A 26,977-nucleotide genomic window follows, 5' to 3' on the forward strand; every position below is an offset into this window, starting at 1 on the left:
TCCTCACTAAGTGATTCCTGAGCTCTGTCCCCTTCCTCCCAACCCCTGTTCTTCAGAATTGCTGTCCCTCACTGTCCAGGCTGCCCTGCGCTGCATCCCCCCACCACAGGCACTCTCCTGCATCTGGACCTTTGCCCTCCCTCTTTCTTGTTCTTTGACATTGCTCTCTGGTTGGCCTCATCTTCTTCAGCTTTGCTCACATCCCACCTTCTCAGGAAAAGCATTAGAAAGTCCATGTAGCCTGGCAAACCAAGTTAAAATTGCATCCACCCCCCCCCCTCCATCCTATACTAAAGCTCCCACAGCTTGCTGTCTGCTGTCTGTGTCTTTCCCCTTGGTTCACTTGTTCATCCAAGAGGAAGATGGTTAAGACTGCTGTCTGTCTGCAGTCCTCCTCCTGTGTGACTAAGGGTGAACTCCTTAACCTTCTGAGCTACCCGCTGAATTAAATTTTTTAATGTTTTTCTTAACATGTTACTTTTCTACATAAATACAAGCTTCATGAGATCAGGAGGTTTGATTCACTGATACATAGAAACTTCATAGAATCATATATAATATAGTTATGCAATAAATGTGTTATCAGTAAAACTTTAGTATTCTAGTAGTGTTTACTATAGTAAACATGACTTTCTTGTAGTTTTATCTACCTTTCTGATTTATAATTATTATTTTAAATTATGTGCATATGTGTGTGACTGTATGGATATGTGCATGTGAATAAAGAAGCCTTCTTAACTGTCGGACTCTCTGGAGCTGGAGATAAGAGTGTCTGTGACATTCTGAGGTTGGCACTGGGAGTCATACTCAGGTCCTCTGCAAGAGTAGTAGACCTTTTCTGTTGATTGTTCTTTTATACTCTTTTACCCTTTTGGGGGGCCTAGCTCCTAAATAAATCACACAGGGAGGCTTATTCTTAAATATAAATGCTAGGCCTTAGCTTGGCTTATTTCTAGCCAGCTTTTCTTAAATTAATCTGTCTACGGTTTGTCTCTGGGCTTTTTTCTTTTCTTACTTCTGTGTATCTTAATTTCAGTCTTACTTTGTGGCTGGCTGGGTGGCTGGGTGGCTAGGTGGCTGGCCCCCAGCATCCTCCTCTCGTCCCTTTCTTGCTCCTTCTCTCCCCTTCAGATTTCTCCTCCTATTAATTCTTTCTGCCTGCCAGTCCCACCTATCCTTTCTCCTGCCTTATAATCGGTGATTCAGCTCTTTATTAGAGAATCAGGTGTTTTAGACAGGCAAAGAATCACAGCTTTACAGAGTTAAACAAATACATCAAAATAAATAAATAAATTAAATAAATAAAAGCAACACATCTTTACATTGTTAAATAAATGTTCCACAGCATAAACAAAGGTAACACACCGTAAAATAATATTCCAAAACAGACTTTTAAGCAGCGATCAGTAAGAAAGGAGACAAAGTGAAAACTGTCTGTGGGGTTAAGGAACAGGAGCCAAGACAGAACACCACCTGGACAGATCCTTGTGATGAATTGGAAAGAAAAACCAATGACTATAGAACAGGAGTCAGGAAAGCAAATCTGAGCCCTAGGAAGGGACTTTGTAAAAACACTGGCTAAGGAATTGGCTCCCTGCTCCTTGAGAGAGCTGAGGTGGGGTTGTCAGAGGGACATGACATGGTCTGATTACACATTTACCATCTGTCTCATTGTTTGCAAATTTATTTGTTAGTTGCTCACATACCTGTGTAAGTTGCTTGCACAATTCTGGGTATTGTACATCCTTATTGTGCTGAACTATACTCCTCCATCCTTAGTTTATTAATTATAACTGCATTGAAATAAAAATCTTTCAAAAATCCTTCTTATGGACATTGGGATTTGGCCTGATCCTAGGTCACAGTAAAACTAGTATTAAAGATTTTGCCTTTCAAATGAACAAGGCATGTTTAATTCTGTGTGAACCACACTAATATTTTTTTCTACTATCTTTTGCCTGTACAAAATGTAGTCCTTGAGCCCATGAGATGCCTCAGTAGATAAAGGTGCTTGTCACCAATCCTGAAGACCTGAGTTCAATGCTCAGAACGAGCATTATAGAAGGAGAGGACCAACTACCCATAGTTGTCCTCTGACCACATGTGTCCCCTGGTGTATGCTCATGCACTGCCTGACACAAAAAATATTTAAATTAAACGTTTAAAAGTTAGAAAAATTCTGCTCTTATTTCAAAGAAAATTCGGGATTATTGTGATCTAAATTGGAGTGACCAATGCTCGGGAACACAGTGTAGGTTATTTTATCATGAATATCATGTTCCACTGTGGTAGAAGCTACACAAATGTTTGTAATTCCAGAACAAAAGGAAGTCATTTACCAAGTATCCTGGTGGAAACATTGGGCAGATAGGATACAACCGAACACAAAAATCTCTTATATAGATTTCTGATGTTCTATAATTCTTAGCTACAGGGTTGGTGGAAAGCTGTGTGAAAATGTAACAGTACTTCCAGAAGTTGTTCCTGATTGTCTTAAGGAATTTAGCCTAGATGCAGAGGCTGGCAGTATATGGCTACTGAGGGGACCACAGAGACATAATACTATTTTGGGCTCTTGAACTTCAACATTCCATCCCTCCACAGTCTCCTAGCAGGATCTTCACAGTGTGGATTCTACAGGGAACTATAGCTCAAACTTTAGTAGTTGAGAAGGACTCAAATATTCTTCTCAAGTATCAAGTAGAGACAGAATATAAAAGGATTTCAACCCACCAGCAAGGTGTTTACTCCATGGTAGACCTCACCTAGTTACTCATTTGGATTCCAGAATGTGGAGAAGGTTTCCTTTGGGGACCTAGAAAGTTATTAGCCATTATTGTCTGTTCCTTCATTTTATGAGCAAGTAGGCCATAGGACACCCTGTGAGATGGCTGAGTGACAGTGAGTATGTGTCAAGAAGGGAGCCAACTGTGTGAGACAGTGAATGCCCAAGTACAGGATCCTTTCTCAGTAGAACTCTAAAGGGACAGAATGGTTGGTACCATGTTCTACCAACTATTTGTCAAAATGTAAAATAGTTGTGTCTTGTGTTGGTTTTGTATGTTCTGAAGTTGTCTTATAATAAAGAAGTAAGCCAGGTGGTGGTGGCACACGCCTTTAATCCCAGCACTTGGGAGACAGAGCCAGGTGGATCTCTGTGAGTTCGAGGCCATCCTGGTCTCCAAAGCGAGTTCCAGGAAAGGCGCAAAGCTACACAGAGAAACCCTGTCTCAAAAAACCAAAAAAAAAATTAATAATAATAATAATTTTAAAAAAATAAAAATAAAAATAAAAAATAAAGAAGTAAGATTTTCAGAATGTCCATGAAAGTCATTGCTTCACTAGAGTGGCAGCATTAGATTTCTGATGTCTTCTCAGTACAGGGGCTGTTCGTGTGAATAGTGCAGGGCCCAGGCCTGAAGATGCTGAGCCATGGAGGCTTCATGAAAGCCATTGCTATCTTTAAGACTGGTAACAGGGCACACTTTCCTCTCTGAGAGGAAGTCGTAGATTCTTCTGACTAGAAGTAGAGTTAATGAAGTTCTAGGCAGGCTTACTCATGTTTATATGGTTTAGCAATTTAAAAACAAATATTGAAATCCAGATGTTGGAATCTGAAGGCAGGTAACATCCATCATAAATGTACTTAAAAGGAGCTGCCTTAGGGGTTCCATGAGGATTTGCTGCCTGTGGGTAAACAGCCCATTGTCTCCTTCATAGCAGATTCTCCAAATAGCTGAGCAAACATCTTTGCTATTTTATGTATGAGGAAATCTAGGCATGGAAGAGCTCTGTGAATTGAAGGTTTTGATCTACCCTGTGCTTTTCTAGATATTTCTAGACATCCCCCAGGAAGATGTGGTCTCAGATACCATGTGTAGCATTATTCTGGCTCAGGACATCTTGCTAGTGATTAAGGTGGTTGAGATTCTGGGACTAGCCACTGTATCTACTGGGCAGAAACAGCTCTGTGTCCACCAGGAGGCAAGTGCATCTTTGCCATTAGAAGACTGGTGTATGTTTAGACTTCTACCAAGAGAACATACTCATGTCTCTGCCTTCAGTTTTCTGTTTGCTGCCTTTATATGTCATGACCAGAAGTGAGATTGATGGCTGTATGTGAGGAAGGACTGGGAAAGAAGAGGGTGTTTGAGAGGACAGGGGTCCCTAGCAGAGAGGCCTGTGTAATTCATAGTCAGAGTGAAGCCATGCCCTGACACAGTGTGCTGAGTGCCACAGCTAACCAGTGTCTTCTTGTTGTCCTGCAGGTCAACACCATGATGCATCCTCAAGTCTTCATTTCAGGCCTCATACTGCTTATCCCAGGTAAGTGAGTAGGTGAGCTGGGGGAGGCTGAAGAGGCTAGAGCTGGCATAAGAGATTGACAATCCTTGGGCCTTTTCGATTATGGCTTATGTCGTGAGCAGAGAACCAGGATAAATTGTAGCTCCAAAGAACTTTCTTAACCTGTATGAATTTCAAAACTTATGGCTAAATAAACATGATCCCCAAGAACACGTCAGGTAAGGGGTGAGAACACATGTATTCATGTGATGGACAAGTAAGGGTGAGTGCATGTGCATGTATATGTTAATCAACTGTTAACAAAAAAAAAAAAAAAAAGAACCAGAGCCATCCAATCACGGTAAAAGAAGGAATAACAAAATTATCTTAGAGACAGGGTCTAAGTTAGTCCAGGCTGGCCCCCGACTTTCATAGCTAGCTGAGGATCACCTCAAACTTTTGATTTTTCCTGCCTCTAGGTCTGAGATGCTCCTAAAAGTTGAGATCACTGGTGAGAAATATATTTCTGTGACTTTATTAAAATAGCATGTGTTTTATTTGTGATCCTAAAAAAGGTATTTGGCAAAATCAAGAAATGAGTATCCCAGAGAGAAATATACTCATTTTATGTAATTATTAATGTGCTTTCTCGATCATGTCCCAACCTCACAGCCTAGTCCTGCATATAGGTGATTGGTTAGGGAATCTCACAGTACATTGTTTTTGCTTTTGTTTGTTTATTTGTTTGTGTCCTTTGCTGGGATCTAATACAGGAGCTAGCATGGGCTAGCCAAGCACTGTCTCATGCAGCTCCATCCTCAGCCCTCAGAGTTCCTTTAAAGGCCACTGTGGAAGCTGTTGGAATTAAAAAATTTATTTCATCATCCACAAAATATTTATATTTAATTATTTTAGTTTTAAATAGCATCATTAAGTTATAAGTTACATATTTTTCTGACTATGTGGTCTTACTTTGCTAGTGGGTCTTGCTCAAGTTCTGGAATGTCAACAACTTATAAGAAAAGACTTCTGCTTAGCATCATTTTGTTGGTTTTACATTTTGTTTTTTGTTCGTAAAGTGCTAATCATAAAGTTTAGAGTAAAGCTCAGCCCCTCCTGGTGTTTTTCTAAAACCCTTTCTGAAGAGTGACTTTGAAGTTACTAAGGTTCTGCCTTGAAGCCAACAATGCTTTTCCAAAGCCCTGGCTCTGCTCTTTGATTAGGAGAGGTGGGAAGAGTTAGTGATTTTGTTGTCACAGCACTGTGGGGGAGGAGAAGGAAGGATGGTTTGAGACAGGGCCTCCAAATCCTAGGCCTGTCTTCTTCCCTCAACCTCCTAAATTCTGGGTTTACTAATGAATTCTGGGTATACAAGTGAGTTCTTGGTATACAACTGAGTTCTGGGTTTACAAGTGAGTTCTGGATTTACAAGAGAGTTCTAAGTTTACAAGCGTTACTTATGGGCCCAGCTTCTGAAATAAAGTTTTAAATGTTTAAAAATGAAACATTTGAGCTGTCTCAGTGGCCCTTGCTAATTACCCAGTACTCAGGAGGCAGAAATGGAAGGAATGCCATTTTAAGCCAATATGAGGCATATAGCAAGACCCTGTGTCCAAAAGAAATACACACACTGAAGAAGAAAAAAGAAATGAAAAGTATCTGTGTGAATATCCTACCACAGAATGAGTTCTCTTATTCACTAATGTATCTATTAAATAATCACACTGAGAAAGAATATGCTAAGGGAAAACTGTTTACAGTCTTCAAATCCAAGCTGTAAAACTGGACATTTAATATTAGGTTTGGAGAGGTAGAGGCAGCTGAGCTCTGGGAGTTTAAAGTCAGCCTGGTTTATGCAGCAAGTTCCAGGTCAGCCAAGGCTACAAAGTGAGACCCTGGCTCAGAAAACCAAATGATAACAACGAATATTAAGTTGTCTGCTCCCTTTCATGCCTTCCCCACAAAAAACTCCAAACCAAAATAAGAAAACACACAAACAAAACAGTAAATAAAGAAGGGCTGCAGCTGGGCTTCCACTTAAGTCCCCCTCCCCATATTCTTCTGAAATACAACAACAAAAGCAACAATATTTTAGGCAAATGCTGGGTACTAATTCCACATTTCTTCCCCTCCCCCCTTTTTTCCATCACAGGTGCTGTGAGTTCTCACATAGCAGTGAAGGGGGTGGTGGGTCACCCTGTCACACTGCCATGTACTTACTCAACATACCGAGGAATCACTGTCACTTGTTGGGGTCGAGGATCATGCTCAGCTTTTAATTGTGTAAACATAATTATCGAGACCAATGGATACCATGTCACCTATCGGAAGAGCAGCCGATACCAGCTAAAGGGGCATATTTCAGGAGGAGTCGTGTCCTTGACAATAGAGAATGCTGTTCAGAGTGACAGTGGTGTGTATTGCTGTCGAGTGAAGATTCCTGGATGGTTCAATGATCAGATATCGACCTTTTCCTTGGAAGTTAAACCAGGTAAGCTTTTTTTCTTCCCTTTGTTTATTTCTTGCAAGTAAACTGAGTCCTCTGTTTGCTAATAATTTGTTGTTTTCCTAGAACATGGAAACAGAAAATTCTTAGAAATATGTTTGATTAAACACTTGCTTTTGAGTTGTTTAAAGACATAATCTCCTATATCTCTGTCCTCTGATGACCATGCTCTCCTGATCCTCCTGTCTCTAACTCCAGTGTTGAGAATACAGGCAGGTGCCATCAAACACAGCCTTAGATACTCTTTTGAGGCACAGGATGACTTTATTTGCTTAGATGAAGTCCTAAGATCATTCTTTTTTTTTTTTTTTTTTTGGTTTTTCGAGACAGGGTTTCTCTGTGTAGCTTTGCGCCTTTCCTGGAGCTCACTTGGTAGCCCAGGCTGGCCTCGAACTCACAGAGATCCGCCTGGCTCTGCCTCCCGAGTGCTGGGATTAAAGGCGTGCGCCACCAACGCCCGGCCCTAAGATCATTCTTAATTCAAGGCCATGAGCTAAGTCAGGATCCAGGTCCTAAGTGTACTTGGGACAGTCTTGTTGGTCCATGAAACTGCCTCCACTCTCCATCCTGAAACACAGTGAAGAGCTTTATCTAAGCTGGAAGCATGTGACTTTAAGAATTGTCTCCTTTCTGTGGGTCTATCTGAGGATGTTGAATCCCCATCCTCAACACTGTAAAGCCACTCCAGCTCTAACCTGAAAAGCAGACAGGCAGGGGTCTGCTGCTCTGTGAGCTGATTTCAACAATGGTCAGCTGACCTTGCTGAGCACAGGCCTCATCATAGGTGGAGAGTTCTGCTGCCTATCTGCCCTGCCTTGGGCCTTTGAAATAGGTCTCACATCTTGTCACACTGGAAATGTCCACACAGAAGAAGGTTCCCTCCAGCACCTGTTCACTGTCACTCAGCAGTGTACTAACAGACGAGCAGCACCGGCTAGTCCATAGATGACACTGGCACACAATTCCCTCCAATGTGCCTTATTAGAATGAGGAGGCCTCAGGCTGAGCTCAGACTTCCAGCTTGGAGGGAGAGCATTAGACAGAAACAATACCGTCTAAGAGGTTCATCCCTTGATGGGGTGTGAAGAGGCTCTCAGGGAATGAGGAGTTTCTCTTTACAACCCAGAGAGGAGTTTCATTAATAGCAGGATTGTGTGTGTATAAGAGAGAGAGAGAGGGAGGACTAAAGAGAGAGAGAGATAGCTGCTATGTCTGGAATGGCAGGTCTACAGAGGATCCTCTTCAGAGAGCAGCCTGCAGAATAATCCTCTCAGCATTCCCCCTGAGGAGTCTCAGGCTGGTCCCCAGAGCAAGGAGAAATTCTGACTTGTTATATTTTTTAGTGGTGAAGGTGTTAGCTGCTAGATCTCAGGATGAAGGCTAACTAAGGTGTTTATTATCATGTCAAAGTAGACACTTGTCTGCCATTCTCTCAGCAAGGCCAGTATCTGGCACACTCTGCCCCCTCCCTAAATTCTCCAGCCCAGGAACTGGGCTGGGCTGCCCCTCCCCCAGCTGCTCTTCCCTATGTAACCCAGTCATTTTGCTAGACAGGCCCTTTTGGGTTCTTGACCTCTTGGCCCCCACTCTTGGCTCCTAGCTTTCCCCTCCTCTCACATGGGGAGTTCAGTTTGCAGGTCAAGTTCACTCTGGACCCTTTTGGATGCCTCTGTCTGTTTTCACCCTCATATCTCCAATAAATCATCTTCTCCATCTTCCTTTTATTTCTTTTTTTCATTCAGGAACAAGTTTCCTATCATGTGATTTAGTTTACCATAGCATAAATGACAGAGAGTATCCAACAGCCAGATATTGGTTAGGTCCATAAATTGGAGGCTGCTATTAGGGCAGATAGCAGACAGCTTCTTAACCTTGTCAGGGAGCAGCAGGGAGGTGGGGCTTGACCAATTCAGACTGTGGGATCTGGGGATTTTTGTCTACAGGTGTAAACCGGTATTTTAACAGTATGAAGTTCATGGAATCCACAAATCTGGACTCATTGCACTCTCTTTCTTTCTTTCTTTCTTTCTCTCTCTCTCTCTCTGTCTCTCTCTCTCTCTCTCTCCCTCCCTCCACTTCTTCCTCCTTCCCTCCCTTCCTTCCTTCTTTCCTTCCTTTCTTCCTTTCCTTTTCTTTTGTTTTTTGTTTTTTGTCTTTGTGGCTCTGGCTATCTTGGACCTTGGTCTTAGACTAGGCCAGCCTTGAACTCAGAGAGATCCTTCTGCCTCTGCCTCCAGAGTGCTGGCATTAAAGGAGTGTTCCACAAGCACCAGGCTTTACATTTTCCTTCTTGAGTCAGATATCCTGATTTTTTTTGCATTGACTAGAAGAGTAGGCTCATGAGGACTTCCTGGCTTCTGATGCTGTTCCTAATCTCTTTTTACTTAAGGGTTTGCACAGACATCAGAAATGAAGGTAGATTTAATAGACATAATCTGCTTCCATATTTTTAAGGCTTGTTTTATTTTAATGACTGATTCACCTGAGGCCACAGGCATCCCACTATGTACAGACATGAGGGAAGCTTTATTTCTTGGTCCCTTACTCCTTGGACAGAGTCTTGATGATCTCCTCCTTCTTGGCCTGGAGATGCTCCTCCTGGCACTTTTGGGCTTCCTTGGTCTTAGATCTGCAAGCCTCAGCCTGGTCAGCCAGGAGCTTCTTGTGGGCCTTGTCTTACTTCAGCTTGTGAATATGTTCCATGAGAATCCACTTGTTTTTTTAAGACATTCCCCTTAACCTTCAGATACAGGCTGTGATACATATGGTGATCAGTCTTCTTGGATTCATGGTATCTCCTGAGAAGTTGGCGCAGGATCCACATCCTTCTCATCCAGGTCACTTTCTCAGGCATTTGAACGTTGGCAGTACCCTTCTGCTCCCCTATGCCTATATGCCTGCCCTTCTGTTGAGCAAAAGTGTTTTTCTGATATCGAGCCCGGGAATGGACAGTCACAGGCTTCCGGATGATCAGCCCATCCTTGATCAGCTCTCACATCTGCTGACTGGAGTTGGCATTGGCGATTTCATTGGTCTCTCTGGGGTCCAACCAGATCTTCTTTTTTACCACAGCAGAGGACACTAGAGGCAAGCCTCTTCTGTAGCCTGAGCATACTTATGGCTGCCCTGTCTCCATATTTTTCAATTAAGAACATTATTCTTTAACCTCTCAACTTATAAACTCTGTTATTCATTCATCCATTTACTTATTTTTATGTTGAATTTGATTTTTAAAACTACATTTATTATTGTGTGGCTGTGTGTGATGATGTGTATGCGGTGGGTTTGCATACCACCTCACAGGGAACATATGTCTGCTGTCACACTGAGTGCCTGGCTGACTGCTAAGTTTCAGCGCCACTCTGCCTTAGCTCCTGTCTAGGAACTCTGCACACTGAGTCAACCAGTAGATGCTTGGATGCTTACAGTACTTTGGATGCTATTGATTTGTGATTTGCAGGTTGAATCTGGTTAATCTAAAAAAAATACCTAGCCTTTGCAAATTCAAAATCGGGAAACTTTTAAGCACAGACTTGATAATACATTTGGAAAATCCAACGCCATGAAATTATCATGTGCAGAATTATCAAAAGTTTATAATTTCTTTAAAGCTTTATATGTAAAGTGCAGGCAAATGAATGCTACATCAATCCATGTTTATACTTGAGCCTGACCCGTAAGATATTTTCTATATGCAAATATTCCAAATTGTTAAGAAACATTCAAATTCTGAAAAAGAAACATTTTGGATAAGGGATATTGACCTTGTCTCTCTTAGGTTGGAAGAAACCATAGAAGACAACGTCTGCTCTCTACACCAAGGTGCAAATCCCGTTTGCATTGCAGCTTGTGTGGGATCTGCATGCTAAAATGCAGAGCTGTACATTGTGTCCTCTCAGGACTGACTGAAGTGACCGTGCTGGGCATGGAAGCTGTGGGGAAGTCAGTCACCACTGAGAGCAGTCCCAGTTTCCACACCCTCTCAGTCTCACAGAGATGCTTAGAGATCCGAGGACCTGACACCTGTCATTTATACAGTGTGTCCTTAGGAACATGGGCTCTGTGCTCAGCTCCATGCTGTCAGTGCAGCTAGTCAGTGACAAAGAACAGAAGTTCAGGAGAGGAGCCTCTCAGGGTTCAGCTTCTCACTGGTGTCATAGCAGAAATTGTTGTCTCTTCTTGTTGACTGATCCTTATTTCATCTTGATTTTCAAATCCAGCAATTCCCACAACTACAAGAAGACCCACAACTACAAGAAGACCCACAACTACAACAAGACCCACAACCACAACAAGACCCACAACTACAAGACCTACAACTACAACAAGACCCACAAGTACAACTAGACCCACAACAAGACCCACAACTACAACAAGACCCACAACTACAACAAGACCTACAACTACAACAAGACCTACAACTACAACTAGACCCACAGCTACAACTAGACCCACAACTACAAGACCCAAAACTACAAGACCCACAACTACAACTAGACCCACAACTACAACAAGACCCACAACTACAAGACCCACAACTACAACTAGACCCACAACTACAAGACCCAAAACTACAAGACCCACAACTACAACAAAACCCACAACTACAACAAAACCCACAACTACAGCAAGACCCACAGCTACAGGAAGACCCACAACTAGAGGAAGTCCCACAACTATTGCAACAAGATTGACCCATGTACCCAGATTACCCCGAGTCTCCACCTCTACTCCTCCAGCACACACACAGTCTCACACACCAGGTACAACCCAATGTAGTTCAGGACCCAGAGTCCCTCTCATGAGAGTCGGTAGGACATAGACGCTGAGTCAAGTCAGAAGCATAATATAGGTGAAGAGTTGTTAGCTGGGCCAACAACAGCTTCACAAAGTCTGTAATTTCCCAGTCTTAAGTTGCATTCACTCTCTGCTGTCCAAGAGCTTATAGATGGAGGATACCTGTCTCTCCATATCAGATTCTTAGGGATTCACTACTGTGGTAATATATTGTGTCCCCCAATATATTGTGCACCCTAATAAAGCTTATCTGAGAGATCAGAAAAAAGCCAGTCATGTTGTTACCACTTGATAATCCTCAGCGAAAGAGACCTACTTCCTATGTACCCATGCCTATATGCCTCTCTGTTCTGCATCTCACTTCCTCTTTTTACCCAGCTACATCAGTTCCTGTCTGTCTGTACAGAACTCCAGACCTCTATGGTTTAGTGCTGGGATTAAAGGTGTGTGTCACCATACCTGGCTCTGTTTCCCAATGTGGCTTGTTTATTAAGGTGCACAATATATTGGGGGGGAGGACACAATGTATCACTACACACTATGAGCCAGACTTAGATGGATCATTGATCTAGGATATCTGATGTGGATGATGGGAATCTGGTCCAGCTGGACATGACTTTCTGATAAAAAACTAAGGAATGACTGAGAACTAGGGTCAGGGTAGGGAGACTCTTGACCCTTTACATCCATTCTGAAACTGGGCCATCCAGCTGAGGCCACAGTTCAGGGAAGCTAACATTTAACATTTCATGAGCATCAGGCAGTATGCTATATGCTTTATGATGCAATGCTTAATTCTCAAACACTGTTCATATTTTATAGTGACAGGAACTGACAGACTCAGAAAGCTCATGGTGGAAGTTATGAAGACAGAAAGTGGTTCAGACTCTGTCCCTGTTCACTTGGGTTGGAAGCTGCCTCTTCTGACTCCAGGGTCAGACCTCTGTCATGAGCATGGATGTTTGGAGGGTTTGTAGCATTTCCACATCCTCACTGGAAAGGCATCCTAATACCACCCATTTAAAGAGGCAGTGGATGCCTTATAAAGTTTACTTTAAGGATCTCTCAATTTATTCATGTAACATGAAAAACACAATGTAAGTCCTTTGTAGGAATGGAAAAACACACACATCTATTAGAAGGCTTTAGGAAGTGATTTAACATGCTTATGCTTTTGATGAAGCCATGTAATACATACTTCATATTGCCTCCAGGTAAAGTTAATATTATTACATAGGAACTGAACTTACAGATGGGGAGAAGCATGTCATCGTGAATGCAAGTCTGGGTTCAAACCTTGTACACCTTGGAGTGAAAAAATAGCTGTCAGAGGGGCTCTTGAGCTTCCTAGAAACTGTCCATCCCCTGAGGTAGGGCTGGATTCTGACAAGCAGAAGCCACATAGCTTTCTGTTGTTGTTCTTAGGGTAATATGATGGGTAATATTTTTTTTTACCTGTCCTCTGATTGGCTTTCCAATACTTTCAAGCATAAGGGTCCTGAAGGACTGGGCTACATGCCAAGTGTGCAGAGGCCTCTAGGTTATATCTAGACATGTGGAGCACAGGATTTGTGAGAACAACCCTCTGTTCCAGGCAGATGCACACACTAGAGAACTGTGAGATCTCTCAGGATTAACAGAACTTTTCAATACTTAGTTTCTGCCTGCTTTAGGCGATGGGTTCATGGGCTGAGTTTGAAGAACATGGAGAGGTTATTGACTTTATGGAAACTACAACTGAGATTTAGAAAAGTATTGGTCCATGAGCCTAGATGACCTCCGGGAGGCGTTTAGTATAATCTTATATTTCTATTGTTAGTTTCCTAAAGAATTGCAGTTGAGGGTTGACTGTCCAGTCCAGGGAGAAGGCAAACACTCTGGCTACTGTAAAAATGACACATATCCTCACATACACGTCTTATCTCATCCCAGTTGCCCCAGATACTCTTCATGGAATATAGGATGTGATGTAGTAAGAACAGGAGAAAGTGACCCAGACTTGGGAAGGAAATTAATCTCATGATGCCTTTTATGAAGAACTGAATTTGGGTAATGTGTGACCATCTGGCATTTGTATTGTCCTATCATTAGTTCAGAAGGACAGTCACATTTTCTTACATGTTTCAGTGTCAGGACAAAACAGGACAGTAGTGCAGAACAGGAGGGTGTTGTTCAATGTAAAGATCATGTTGTAGTGAGGTAGGGGATCCTAAAGACCCCGAGGAGCCATGAGAAGCCTAGGTTTTGGTATTCCTGTCTGGTCACAACCAACTTACTCCAGGATCTTCTCTTGTTCTGAGAAGGAAAGCATTTAGAGGATTCCAGAGAGGCAAGTGCTCAGCTCTGCAGGTGAAGTGAACTGTGGGTGAGAACAATGTAGGGACTCCAGAAGAAAAGGGAAACACAGTCTGCACTCGAGTGTTCCATGTGGAAGCCTTTGGTGAGCAATGGAAGATGAGTCAGAAAACACAGGAAGTCGCTGTTAGTACAGGAATGGATGGAGGACAGGAGACCTTGTCTCAGTCTGTCATTCAACCAACAATTGACTAACCTCAAGAGAGAAAGAGAGATAGGGATAGATAAGTTGATAGATGATAGATAGATAGATAGATAGATAGATAGATAGATAGATAGACAGATAGATAGACAGATAGATATATGGATATAGATATAGAGGAATTTCATCACACAAGGCAGCCTGAAGTGTAGGATTCATCCCCAGGGTGATCCTGCTACCTTGAGAAGAACTCAGTGATAAATGGTCTGTCTAATACATGTTGTTCAGTGAGCTCATCTCCATGGAAAGAAGTGTGAATAATCTGGAGCTTGACTAAGGCCTGGAGTGAAGAGGGTAGTGAGAAAATTCCAGGTCCCTCTCCTAGAAGGTCAAATGACCCTTGTCTTGATAAATTGTAATCTTAACTGAGTGTTCGATCCTCCATGTGTTAATATTGACTGTATGTGTCAGAGGAGTTCAGGAGTCTAGAATGAAGTGTGAAATAGTTCTCAATCCTGATAAAGCTGTCCAGAATATTAGGACACAGACCACTTGCTCAGGCTGTGGCCATCTTTGGACACATTTCTCAGAGGAGTCAACTGAGGCAGAAATGTATAGGAAGTAGCTGTTCCTGCTTTGAGACTGGGGGAGGCACTGGGGGAGGTGACAGTAAGTTTTGGTTCTATTTTCCTTGGTGGGGGCCAAACTCCAAAGCTGAAACATTTCTTGCATTGTTCTCATTTCAGAACCCACTACGATTTATCCACATCAGACAACAGCTGAGGGGCCAGAAACCGTATTCTATACTCTTACAGGTAACTAAATTCTTCCTCCCTTATCCCCTTGGAAGGTCCAGATCTAGATGAAGCTGGTGAAGAACAGGTGCCCTCTGCAGAGATCTGACATTGTAAGTGGTGCCAGGGACAGAGACGCAGCTTCATTCCACCTCCCCACAGCATCCTCAGTTGGTCCCTTCCCCATAAACACCTCCATTCAGGCCAAACTAGGTTATGTGGCTTTTTGAAGAAAAGAATGTCAGGGACAGTCAATGTGATGGAGGGTTGATGATATTTAACTCAGGTCCTAAGCACCTGGTCATTATGAAGACAGATGCTTAGGAAATGAATAGGGCACACTGAGGCACGTGTATGACTTCACCATGCAGAGCACTTAGGTTTCTTTACATTGAGTATACATGTGATGTGGTGGCTCTCAAGTCGGATCTCTGGAGGGTTCTACGAAGTGCCCCTTCCCTCCTGCTGCTGCTGGTTTGGAAACAATGCTCCAAGATTTACAACGAACTTATAGTTAAATAATATTCTTCCATAAACAATATTGTAATGTAGATTTCAGAGGGATATTTGTTTATATTGAAGAATGGGATTAAAAGGCTAAAAACACGAGTGTCTACAACATTTGACCCTCAACAAATGTGACTTGCTTGTTGCTTATGCCAACTTTGTTTGCAATGTCTATGAACAGCATTGATTGCCTCAGTAGGAAATTCTGTCTTTAATTAGTGTTTCCCTGAAGGTTCTCGACTTTGTCAATAGAATAAGCAATGCAGCCACCCTCCTGTTCATCCAGGAACAATGAACCATTTCTTTCCCTCATGCCTCAGGATTCCCTTCTGTGGCTCATTGATTACTCCTGCCTTTCTATCCTGGTCTTGTCTTGGCTAACAGTTGTGTGACTTACAGAAGTAATCACTCTCTTGAATCAGTTCCATTATTTTTTTTTTCTGTTCCATTACTTATTCAGTGAACATAATGCCACTTGATTTTTTAAATCTAAAATCAGTTTATTGTAATCATGTATTCCTCAGTACTTATGGGCAGGACCTTGATGATGAAGGTCACTTTGCTAATGAAAATGGGCAGCATTGAATTCACATTTGGTCTGATTCTGCTTTACCTTACTGAATCACTTCCTCCTATTCCTGGAAGGCTTTACTTAAGGGCTTAAGTCACAAACAGAGCCCAGACTGTAGATGTTGCCTTAACCTAGTTATTGTCTTTGGCTCCTGGTAAGGGCTATCACAGAGAGTAAAATGTAAATAAACACAGTAAAGTGAGAATGAGGTTGGCTGAGTCATTCATCTTTATTGTGTTGGGCAATGCCAGTTTTAGCAGAGGTTGGGGACTCCCATAGACCTTTAGTATTTTCACTCATGTGGGCACTGTGTGTATGTTGCCAACTGAGATATCTGTCTTTTGCTAAAATTAGAAGTATGGAGTCCTCTGATATTCACTGCTTCATCTGTAAAATGCACTTAAGGTTCTTCTTGTCAGGATGTCACAACCCATATATGGCAGATATTGGCAAAAGGAGGATTCTCTGTTGCATTTATAGACACATGGAAACAATGAAAACAATAGATCACTTGTTATAAAATAGGCATTTCAAATGTACTTCAAATATATAAATGTTCAAATCTTGCTGTCCAGTGAATGTCTTGCCATATTTAATTCTAACCCTCACATATTATGACACATTGGCCTTGTGGGTAATATTTACAGATGTAGAATAAGATCTAAATTTTTGTAATTATAATTAATTTTCCCTCTTCTGGAGCAGATTGGAATTACACTGTGACATCCTCAGATGACTTTTGCAGTAATTACACTGTAAGTATATTCCTCTCCAATTTATTAGCCATGTTCACTTGTATGTCTTCTGGGAAACAATTTGTATTTAAGTACTTTGTCTGTAAAATTAGTTCACAGATATTTGCATCAAAGAAGAAGAAGAAGAAGAAGAAAAGAAAAAGTCAGATATAGTGATATATTCCTTAATCTTAGGACTCAAGAAGTTAATACAAATATCAGAAGGTTGAGGCCAACCTGGATCATTAGGCCACTTGTGACCTTTCTCTATAGAGCCCACTGGTGTTTTCCACACACAAACCTCCACATAAGGTATTAAAGTCTTAAACATTATTAATTTTGCATAATTTTCCCTAGACTTTCTGTGTACTCAGCATGAGAAAAATCTAAGGCCCTCTGCTTCCAGGATTCTTGCCAAAGTTCTACCCTACAAGTAGCAGAGGGAAATCATCAATAGGATTTTTCTCTTTTGACTCAAGAAAGAAGCAACATTTGTTTTAGTATGTATAAGTGGTGCAGGTGAAATGGTGGTTGAAGTAAGAAAAGAGCCAGATAGGTGGTTGTGAGGATTATTTGGCTATTGGAAACAATAGAACACTTGTTAGCATGTACAAAGCCTTGGTCTGGAGTGCCCCAAAGCACCCAGCAACAATAAAACCCTCAAGACATGGTCTAGATGTACATAGGGCCAAATAACCTAAGGCTTTTGTGCCTAATGACAGTCAGAACATAAAAAGTAAAAGCTGAGAATAAATTTTTTTGTTTGTTTTTTGAGACTCTGTCTCAAAAACAAATGTAATCCAGCTGTCCTTGAACTCACTGCATAGCTGAGGATGACCTTGAACTCCTGACCTTTCTGCCTCTGTCTTTCAAGAACTGAAATTATAGGCATGGACATAACTGACCCCCTTCCTTGAGAAATAATCTTATTTCATACCTCAGGATGGCCTAGAACTCACAATCTTCCTGCCTACTGAGTACTGGGGTTATAGGCCTGTGTCACATGCCCAGGTTCAGAGTAAAAATGTAATGACCTAATTGACATTAGCATCCAGTGGTTTGGCAGATATGGAAAGAATCTGTATATACTAGTTAAATATCAGAAACCATTAAGCACATGTTGCTAAGGGAGCATACTCCTGGTTCTGAATATCCAGGTTGTTCTTGCCTCAGTTACCTGAGTAACAGTCATTCTTAGCAGCCTGAAGAAATAATTTAGAGTTAAATTTAAAATAAGTCATAGCAGAAACAGGACTCTTAAGTTATCAACCTTCGTTTAGATGCATTGAAAACAATGTACAGCAGCACATGACTTTATTTTCAGGGTGTTTCTTTATTTGAGACAGAATCCCATTGAACTCAGATTGGCTTTAAAAGGGCTATGTTCCAAGTAGGCTCTGGAACTCCTGACCCTCTTGCTTCCATTTCTCAGTCCTAGGATATAGGTGTGTACGCCCATGCCTATCAGTTGTAGCGCACATCTTGAACCAATACATCAACTACCTGGACTCTGTTTAATGAAAAAAAAATTGAACAAAATTTGTTAAGAATAATGAGAGAGGATTAGCATTTCTGTCATTCATAATCATGAAAATGTTATCAAGTAAATGTTCACGTGGTTAAAGTAGACACACATACAGTCCAAGCACTCAGGAAGTATAGGAAGAAGGATAATAGCTTCAAGTTCATTGTCAAATAGTGAGATTCAGGCCAGCCTAGGACCAGGAGACCCTGTTAGAATAATAATCAAACCTTATTTTCTTCTATGTTCTCCACAGAATCCCTTTCCTCAGAACACTACTGAACAGGTTGTTTGAGGATGTAGAGACAGAGCACACAGAGCTTAAATAACTTGTCCATGGTTTCCCTGACTAGGCAGAGGAACCGGATTGTGACTCTAGAGACAAGGCTCATACAGGGACAAACACCTGGTCTCTATTTCTCCATTTCCTTGAAGTTAAACCCATCCCATAGGCTCTGTTTAGGGTTGGTAGATGAGTGCTAAGCTATTAGAGGGGCCTCACCTGCTGCCCAGCCTGTCTCTTGTTTATTCCAGTATGTGCTGATCCCTGATCACCTGCACCAGGGCACTAGGGGAGATTCTGCATTTCTGTCTGATCACACGGTGATAATCAGGCTGCATCCCATAAGAGAGTCTTCCTACTATTTTTAGAAAGTTATTAGATATAGTTGTATTGTTTCCTTTTTTCTCAACCCACTCCAAATCCTTCCACATAACTCCTCCTTGTTTTCTTTCTAATTCATGGTCTCTGTTCCCTTAATTGCTAATATATATATATATATATATATATATATATATATATGTATATGTATATAAACACATATATGTTATAATTATATAATATATAATATATTAACATATAATATACAATTGTTAGTATATTCTTACCAACTGCATATGATATGTGTTATATATTATATATATTCATATTTAATATATGTGTATTCCTAAATATGTTAATATAACCTGCACAGTCTGTATGTTATTTGTGTGTATATGTTTCCATGCTGACCATTTGGTATTAGAAGTTTATAAAAACATGGTATCTTGAGTGATATTTACATGACAAGTAGGTTCTGTGATGGAAGACCAGACCAGGAGCTAAGCACACTGAGAGCAAGTTAACTTAGAGATGGGCTACTCTTTTTTTCTCTTTTAATATCTTGATGCATTTAGGATACCCTACTAACTATTAAAGCAGACATAATCACATACATGATGTATGAACCTACATTAAGCATGAGGTTAAAATTTTGACTGAGATATCCACCTATGTAATAACCTCAATCAACATAGAACATGTTTCCATCATCATCAGAGACACTGAATTCACACTGTCTTGGAGTTGCACTGCCGGTTACCACCTCAGATTCTTGGGTCTTCCTCATATTACAAACTAGCCACAGGCCTGGAGAGAGGAAGCTCTAGAACTTAGAGTCTAGGTTAAGGTCAAGCACTTGCTTTCTCTTCCTGTCACTTGCTGCCCCTGTGTTTACTGGTGTTTATTTATTACTATTGTTTTATTTATTGTTTCCTTAGGAATTGATCCCTTCACAGAAGCAGCAGAACATGACTAATGGCTTCTATATCAGCATCTCCATGGCTGCCCTGCTGTTGCTGCTACTTGTGACCACCATGGCTGTCACCAGTAAGTTATTCCACAACTGTCCACAGGGAAGGAGAGCCAGGGTTCTCTGATGGTCTTTAGCAAGTGCATATGTCACTGAGGCTTTGAGTTCACACGGCTTCCATATCCCCAGATCCAAAACACACATGGTAGCCCATGTACTCCCCAAGGGATATGTTAGGACCCACAAAACTCTGAAGGTGATTTCTGGTACTTGGTGAGTGCTCTGTTTAGTGATCTTGAAACATTGCTGCTATGTCTCCAAAGATTCCTATTCTGTAAAACTGGGCCTCTTTTTTTTTTTTTTTTTTTTTTTGGTTTTTTCAAGACTGGAGAGATGGCTCAGCCATTAAAGGCTAGGCTCACAACCAAAAATATAAAACTGGGCCTCTTGTAGTTCACATTGGTACTGACCTTATGAGGTAGCTGAAGATGACCGTCAACTCCAGATTCTCCTGCCTCCAACAACAAAGTACTGGACTCGAAGGAATAGGCTGCAGTACTTGCCTGCACTCTTGTTTCCAACTCTGTCCTTTGTATCTCAGTTGTTGCCATCATAAGGGAAACATTTTCCATAAAATAAATTTCATACACAAGAAATTTTGGATAGGCTTGATTATTTTTTAGGTCACTGTAAGACATTGATGTGTTCTCTCCTTTCCCACCCATGGGATCTTTCTTGTTTCCCATGATGATACTGTTGAATATTCTGGAACATATTTAGTATAAAAGGCAATTGAGACATTGGTGGGAAGCCCCCTGACTAATGCTGAACAGACTAGTTGAAGGTGGCACCCAGGCCTACATGGCCCTCTCCATGAGTTGTTCATGTGCACACAGTGTTTCTCTCTGTGTAGTCCTTTCCCTGTGTAAGAACTTCAGCCATGGACTTTACAAAACACCATGCATGATCCCATCACTGACCCGTTTCACAGGAAGTGGGGAATAAGAATATGCCGGTCAGATTTCAGATGTTTCCCTTCATTATTTAAAGCTGTTCATCCTAAATCATTATTCAAGGTGGATCTAGTGCCGTGTGTTTATAACACCAGCATTTACAAGTCTGTGGCTAGCCTGGGCTACATATCAGAGCATGTCTAAAAGGGAGAATCACATTGTAAGGGAGTAAAAATCTACAAATGTGTTCCCTTCCTTAGTCCAAAGTTGTTTATCCTTCCCTTACAGGCTTGTTCTCTAGCAGCCCACTAGAAAGAATCCAGACTCTTTGTCTCAGTGAACAATAATTTACCAATCTCATTCTATCAAATTAGGCCATGTGGATGAATATCCCAGACAATGAATGGAAAGAATCTCCTTCCTGGGGGGTACAGGAAGGAATTATCCAAATTTACCAGGGCATTGTTCAATCAAAAACAAATGCAATATCCTTGATTAGGAGAAAATATCATGAGTGTTTCTGATGACATGTTCATTTTTTTTTCAATTTCTCTCACCACCTTCCACACCAATTTAGGGTATATCTTTATGAAAAAGAAGTCAGAGTCTTTAAGGTAAGCTGGCATGGATTGTGTTGATTCTTTTTGCACTAACAGTCTTGAGAATGTCTCTCTATGCCCTCTTTTACTACTAAATCATTCTTTACTATTGTATTCATTGATTGGTTGGTTGATGTGAGGCATGGTCTTATATGTGGCCAGGCTGGCCTGGACCTGCTATTTAGCTTAGGCCAGGCTAGAACTCACAATCCTCCTGCTTCAGACTCTATTGTTTGGGGATTACAGTGTATTCCACAATGCTTGACCACCATTCTGTACATTGGATCAAAAAAAAAAAAAAAAAACATTAGTAAGTCCTTTTCTTGTTTCCTAATTTCTCGGAGATATAATCTGCATTCCGTATTTCCTGCATTTACGGTAGGACAGGAACAAAAGGCCCTTGATCCTCATCTCCTCTAGGTAGTCGCTGAGTTCTAAGTTTTGCTTCCTGGAGCTGGTGTTGAAGGAGTTGACTTGATCCACTCTTGTTTCCTCAGTGTTTTCTTTCACTGAGTTCCTATTCTATTAAAAAACTGATGAAGTGTATCACAAAGCATAAAAGCTAGTAGACAGGTCCTTTTAGGTGCTTTTAGGCAAACATGTTGGGGATGACAAGGTTAGGTGGCTGTTCCAGGAAGCCCAAGGGAGCAGAGGCTTTAGAGGAAGATCATTTCTGAGGCTGCCGGTACTGTAATGGGACTGTAGTCTGGCCAGTGTCTCCACACTCCACACCAGTCCCCTCCGCTCACTGCACTGGTGTCTGCCTCACAGGCTCTTTACTGCCCTTGTCCTGTTACTGCACTTGGAAGCTCTTTTATTCTCTCCAGTGTTATCTGCCCTCCTCTACAGCCACCTAATTTTCCTCAATTGACTAAAGATTGGCTGTCCACAGGACTATGTCTTTAATTAAGTCTAATCCCATGTCCTTCAGGCTGCCTCCATAGACTTACCTGTGTCTGTGTTAAGCACAAGAGCCCAGCCATAGACTGGGTCTTGTCCAGTGTCAGGTCCTTAGAAGTGCCTGACACAGTTAGTTCTTATTAAGAGTCTGTCACATCTTCCCTTCACAGTAATAAATCTATAAGGTAGGAACTACTATTAGTCTCATCCTACAAGTAAAAAACAGACAAGTCCATAAATATGAGGTCAGACTACACTGGCCTCAACCTCAGGATCCCATGCTTTTAAATCTAACTAGGAAAAATAATATAAACAAAGCTAATTATTTCTGCAAATGGAAAGCAACTGTTCCTTAGAATTGGAAGATCACAGCATTTTAGTCCATAATTTTTTATTCCTGTATTGGTAAGGCATTTAAAAAAATTCTTAATTAAATTTTTTATCTTCGCATGTGAGAGAGAAAGATAGGGGTAGGGATAGGCAGAGGTGGGGGCAGAAACAGGGACAGGGACAGGACATGGAGAGGACAGGCATGAGAGTGTTCAAATACACCTGCCTGGAGGCCAGAGGAGGACAGGGAGTGTCCTTCTCCATCCCTCACTTTGTCCTTTGAGGCGGAGTCTCCCTTGGACCTGCAGTTCACATTGTTTGCTTTGCAAGGTCAGAAAGCCCCAGTGATCCTCCTGCCTCTGTCTCCCTCAGTGCTGGGTTACAGGGATGCAGGCAATGTTCTACCTGTCACCTGGGGGCCTGCATCTGAACTCTGGTTCTCCTGTTTGTGCAAGGACCATGCTTAACTGCTGAGTCATCTCTTCAGTCCCCAAAGTTACTTTTTAATCACTTAATATAAAAGAAAACATTGGAGAAAACACAACACAGAAAGAAGAGGGAGAGAAGTTGAGTGAGGTGGCACACGCCTGTTATCTCAACACTCAATTAGTTAATTCAGGAGTACTGTAAGTTAATGTTCAGCCCTGACTTATAGAAACACTGTCTAAAAAATAAGTAAACAACACCAGGTGTTCTGGCTCACATCATTAATTCCAACTCAGCAGGCAGAGGCGGGTGGATCTCTATGAATCCAGGCCAGTATAGTCTGTTTAGGAATTTACAGGATAGCCAATCAACATAGTGAGACCCTGACAAAACCAAATGAATGAATGAATGAAGAAATCAATGAATGAATTGGACAAACAAATAAATAAGTATATATAAATCAAGAAAAAGCAAGAAAAAACCACAAAACCAAACTAACCACTGCATGACACACTCTGGACATTTTCTCATGACTTTCTCTGTCAGTTATATCACACTGACTCATGAGTGTCCTGACCCTACACTGTTTCCCTACATGTGTGACTGTCCCTGGCAGAGTCGAGCTGGATCTCTCTTGTTCTGTGTAATTCTCAGAACAGGGATGTTCCTTATGTGGCCGAGTGGAGATGGTCATTTTGGTTCTGCATTTCAGTAGTAGAAATGGCCTCTGTGTACAAATGATAAACTCCACTATATTAAAACATCATCCCAGAGATCCTTTGCTTTCTTCTCTGGTTTGCCCCTCCATGAAGCTCAAATGTCAGTCCACTGTGCCTATCCTGATTAACAGGGGCACAGGATGAGCTCTGCAAGTGACACCCCTCCCACAGCTGTTGGGATGGGCCAGCTGTGAACACCTGCAGTGCTCTCCTTAAATTCCATTCAGTCCAGTTCCTGATGTTTGTGTGCTTGTGACATCTGAGAATGTTTGTCATACAGTAATCTTTGAAATTGTGCCACAGACCACCAGCTACAGTGAAAAGACACTGCTCTATTGTTTAAGTGTTTTTCTACTCCATGCTTAATATTAGAGGATGAAGATGCTGTGCAGTTTTCAAGACCCTTTCTTTTTAAATAAAAACTTCTTTGTACTATTGTTTACATGATTTGTGTGTGTGTGTACATGTGCGTGTGTGTGTCTGTGTGTGTGTGTGTGTGTGTGTGTGTGTGTGTGTGTGTTAGTGAAGTGTTGAGGTACCTGTGGAGGTCAGAGGACAGCACTGTGAAGCTGGCTCTTTCCTTCTGCCTTTTCTGTGGGTGCTGGGGATCTTACTCAGGTCACAGGCTCCCTAATACTTTCTAGAGTGTCACAGTGCAAAGTAAATGCACAAGTCGTCCAGTTTTTAGTCCAGTTCCCAAATGCACATCCTGCTTAGGTACCTCTATTTGATGAGTATATATTTATCTAGCTAGGCCTCTCAATTTGTGTTTTATTACATTAGTGTCTGAAGGATTCCAATATGAACTACTGTTGTAAAAATAATTTTTAGTTTCTCTGATGCCTGTTAAACAAACTTTTCTATGACTTAATAGAAGGGCCCTGTTTGGTGCTGATCACTGTTAACAGGTTTTGTGAATGGGGCTCCTGGAGTCCTGAGCTCACATCATAAATGAAAGTTCTGCTCAGACATGAAAGGTGACCTCTTGTTCTTTCTTCAACATCTCTCCCTCTGCAGCTTGGTAACATTCCATGCATCCTCAAATGAATCTTTGCAAAACACAGCGGATGTGCAGTCCCGAGCTGAAGACAATGTCTACGTAATTGAAGATAGTCCTTACCCTATGAAATGAGTCTCAGAGGCCCTCTGAGGGGCCTTCTGTCTTAGACTGGAAAGACAACAATGGGATTGGACAGTGCAGACACCCTATCCAGCTCCAGGGCTATTTTCATCCAGCAGTGGTGGAGAGGGTGACCCTCAGCTGTTTGTACTCAAACTCACTGTTAACGTCATCTTAATTCTTATGTTCACACTGCCTCAGTTTCTCCACACACTGCAGTGCATTCTCTCAAACATGAACGTTTTTGAATTTTGTGTTTCCTTTGTTCAACATAATCATTGGTAATATAAGAAATAGACTCCTGCTTTGGTTATTGAAACCATTAAGAGAGGAATAGAATTGAAAAGTTAAAAAAATAGAGTGAGTAGAGGTGTAAGGGGCATTCTGAATTTACAAGTATTTCATGATCATGCTTTATCTATTTTATTGTAATTTGAAATGTCACTTTCTTTCCCCTCCCCAAAAGGTAAAATCATGGGAACATGCAGGCTTTAATTTCCCTAATAGATAAATAGAAGGAATTCTAATGTCACCATTAGAGTTGGTTATACTTTCTCATAGCTCTGGAAATATGATGCATTATTATGTGGTTGATCTTAGGATAAGGATGGTGTTTCATGTCAGGAGAGGTTGCCATGGTGAGAATGGACCAGGCAGACATCAAGGAAGAAAACAGTGGACCAAGGACTAAGTTCATTAGTGCTGTTTCCACTGCAGTCTGACTTGGTGCTCAGTGTCCTGTCCTCACCCACTGGACTCTGAATTAGGTGCTGGAAGGAGACAATGCAGACATGAAGAGGAAAGGGGGAGCAGGACCCAGGCTCTCTGCCTGAGAGAAGTCCTGTTCCAGGGGTGACCGAGTTTGGGACTATCACTGGTTTCATTCATGGTTCTAAATTTATAATTGTCTCCAGATCATATTTATATTTAAATACATTTCAGAAAAACTAAGCATTTTTAATAGTGGATCAGTTTGTCACAAACAAGGAAATATTTGGTTTTGCTAGTGTTAACAAAGGCTGTTTTGTTGGAATATTGGTATATTCATTGCCAGTTTGGTTGTTGAGAAGAGCAGATTTTCAAGAGGGTATTAAAGTCTATTTCAGTGTGAGTAAGCCCTGACTCTAGTTAGAGACACTCAGCCCATAAGAGAGCAGGATGCTGGATCTCAGTCCACAGTCCATTGCTGTTCCACAGAGTTCTAGGATATGAATATGTGTCTGATTGGGGGTTTTGGGGGGAGGTCAGATGGTATGAAATTGCATTCTGGGTTTGCCAAAAGGGGCTTCCCTTGTTTGCTCTAAAAATGATTGTGTTTAAACTACAGTGCTTTCTTCTTCTTCTTCTTCTTCTTCTTCTTCTTCTTCTTCTTCTTCTTCTTCTTCTTCTTCCTCCTCCTCCTCCTCCTCCTCCTCCTCCTCCTCCTCCTCCTCCTCCTCCTCCTCCTCCTTCTTCTTCTTTTTTCTTTTTCCTTCTTGGTTTTTTGAAGCAGGGTTTCTTTGGTATACGGTGTTGCTTTGAAATTTCTTAATTTTCTTTTCTTTTTTAATTTGAGGCAATCACACATCAAAACAGACCTTTTGAAATGATAGCCTGGATTTGTAGCTTTTCTAGAAAGATTTGTTAAGATCAGCCTGGGTTCTAGAGGGATGAGGCCACTAGATGGGGCCATCCACCCCTACACTCTCCTGCCTCCTTCCTGATTCCTGCCTGGTGACTGCAGGGCTCTGAGACTGTGATGTCTGCTCTGCTCTTCAGTCTTCCTAGAGATGTCTGATAGACATGAAGGGGTCTGGAGGTCTTTCTCACTATCCAACCTAGCATTTCCAAATCTTGCTTGAACTCAAGAACATGGTGAAAGCATGTGGGACTCAGTAGAAAACAGGTAATATATGAGCTCCAATGCTAATTATCAGTGGTAACAATAGGAAAAACTCTATGTTTGTTTGCTGTTATCGTGTCCACACTTACCTTGGTGGACAGTGGGCACTGATGAGAGGTGACTGGTGAGAAGTCCTTGAGCAGTGGAAAATACTCCAGAATGCATGTGCCAACCCTAGCAGATGTAGCAGTAGCCAATGTTGAGTTTGAGCAGAATCAATGATTTTCATATTATTATAACCAAGAACCTATTTTGTATGTTGTCT

The 26,977-nt window shown here is 41.5% G+C and overlaps 1 protein-coding gene and 1 pseudogene across 1 annotated transcript; one reads left to right on the plus strand and one right to left on the minus strand.

The window, feature by feature from the left end:
* Positions 1–4,277: 4,277 nt before the first annotated feature.
* On the plus strand, positions 4,278–24,842 carry LOC102926939 (hepatitis A virus cellular receptor 1 homolog). Its single transcript, XM_076543979.1, has 10 exons — positions 4,278–4,326; positions 6,437–6,775; positions 10,751–10,775; positions 11,087–11,127; positions 11,455–11,553; positions 14,831–14,899; positions 16,662–16,711; positions 19,752–19,860; positions 21,314–21,350; positions 24,728–24,842. Exons 1-10 carry the CDS (start codon positions 4,278–4,280, stop codon positions 24,840–24,842), a joined length of 933 nt encoding a protein of 310 aa, XP_076400094.1.
* Positions 9,295–9,903, minus strand: LOC102922913 (large ribosomal subunit protein eL19 pseudogene; annotated as a pseudogene).
* Positions 24,843–26,977: the final 2,135 nt, after the last annotated feature.

Source organism: Peromyscus maniculatus, chromosome 8 (genome assembly GCF_049852395.1).
Source record: "Peromyscus maniculatus bairdii isolate BWxNUB_F1_BW_parent chromosome 8, HU_Pman_BW_mat_3.1, whole genome shotgun sequence".
Classification (NCBI taxonomy): Eukaryota; Metazoa; Chordata; class Mammalia; order Rodentia; family Cricetidae; genus Peromyscus; species Peromyscus maniculatus.

Excerpts from the sequence above, each read along its gene's own strand:
- LOC102926939 (XM_076543979.1), top strand. The coding sequence starts at position 4,278 with ATGATGCATCCTCAAGTCTTCATTTCAGGCCTCATACTGCTTATCCCA. Across the intron at positions 11,554-14,830 it reads CACACAGTCTCACACACCAG|AACCCACTACGATTTATCCA; the intron begins GTACAACCCAAT and ends TTCTCATTTCAG. Across the intron at positions 14,900-16,661 it reads CGTATTCTATACTCTTACAG|ATTGGAATTACACTGTGACA; the intron begins GTAACTAAATTC and ends CTTCTGGAGCAG.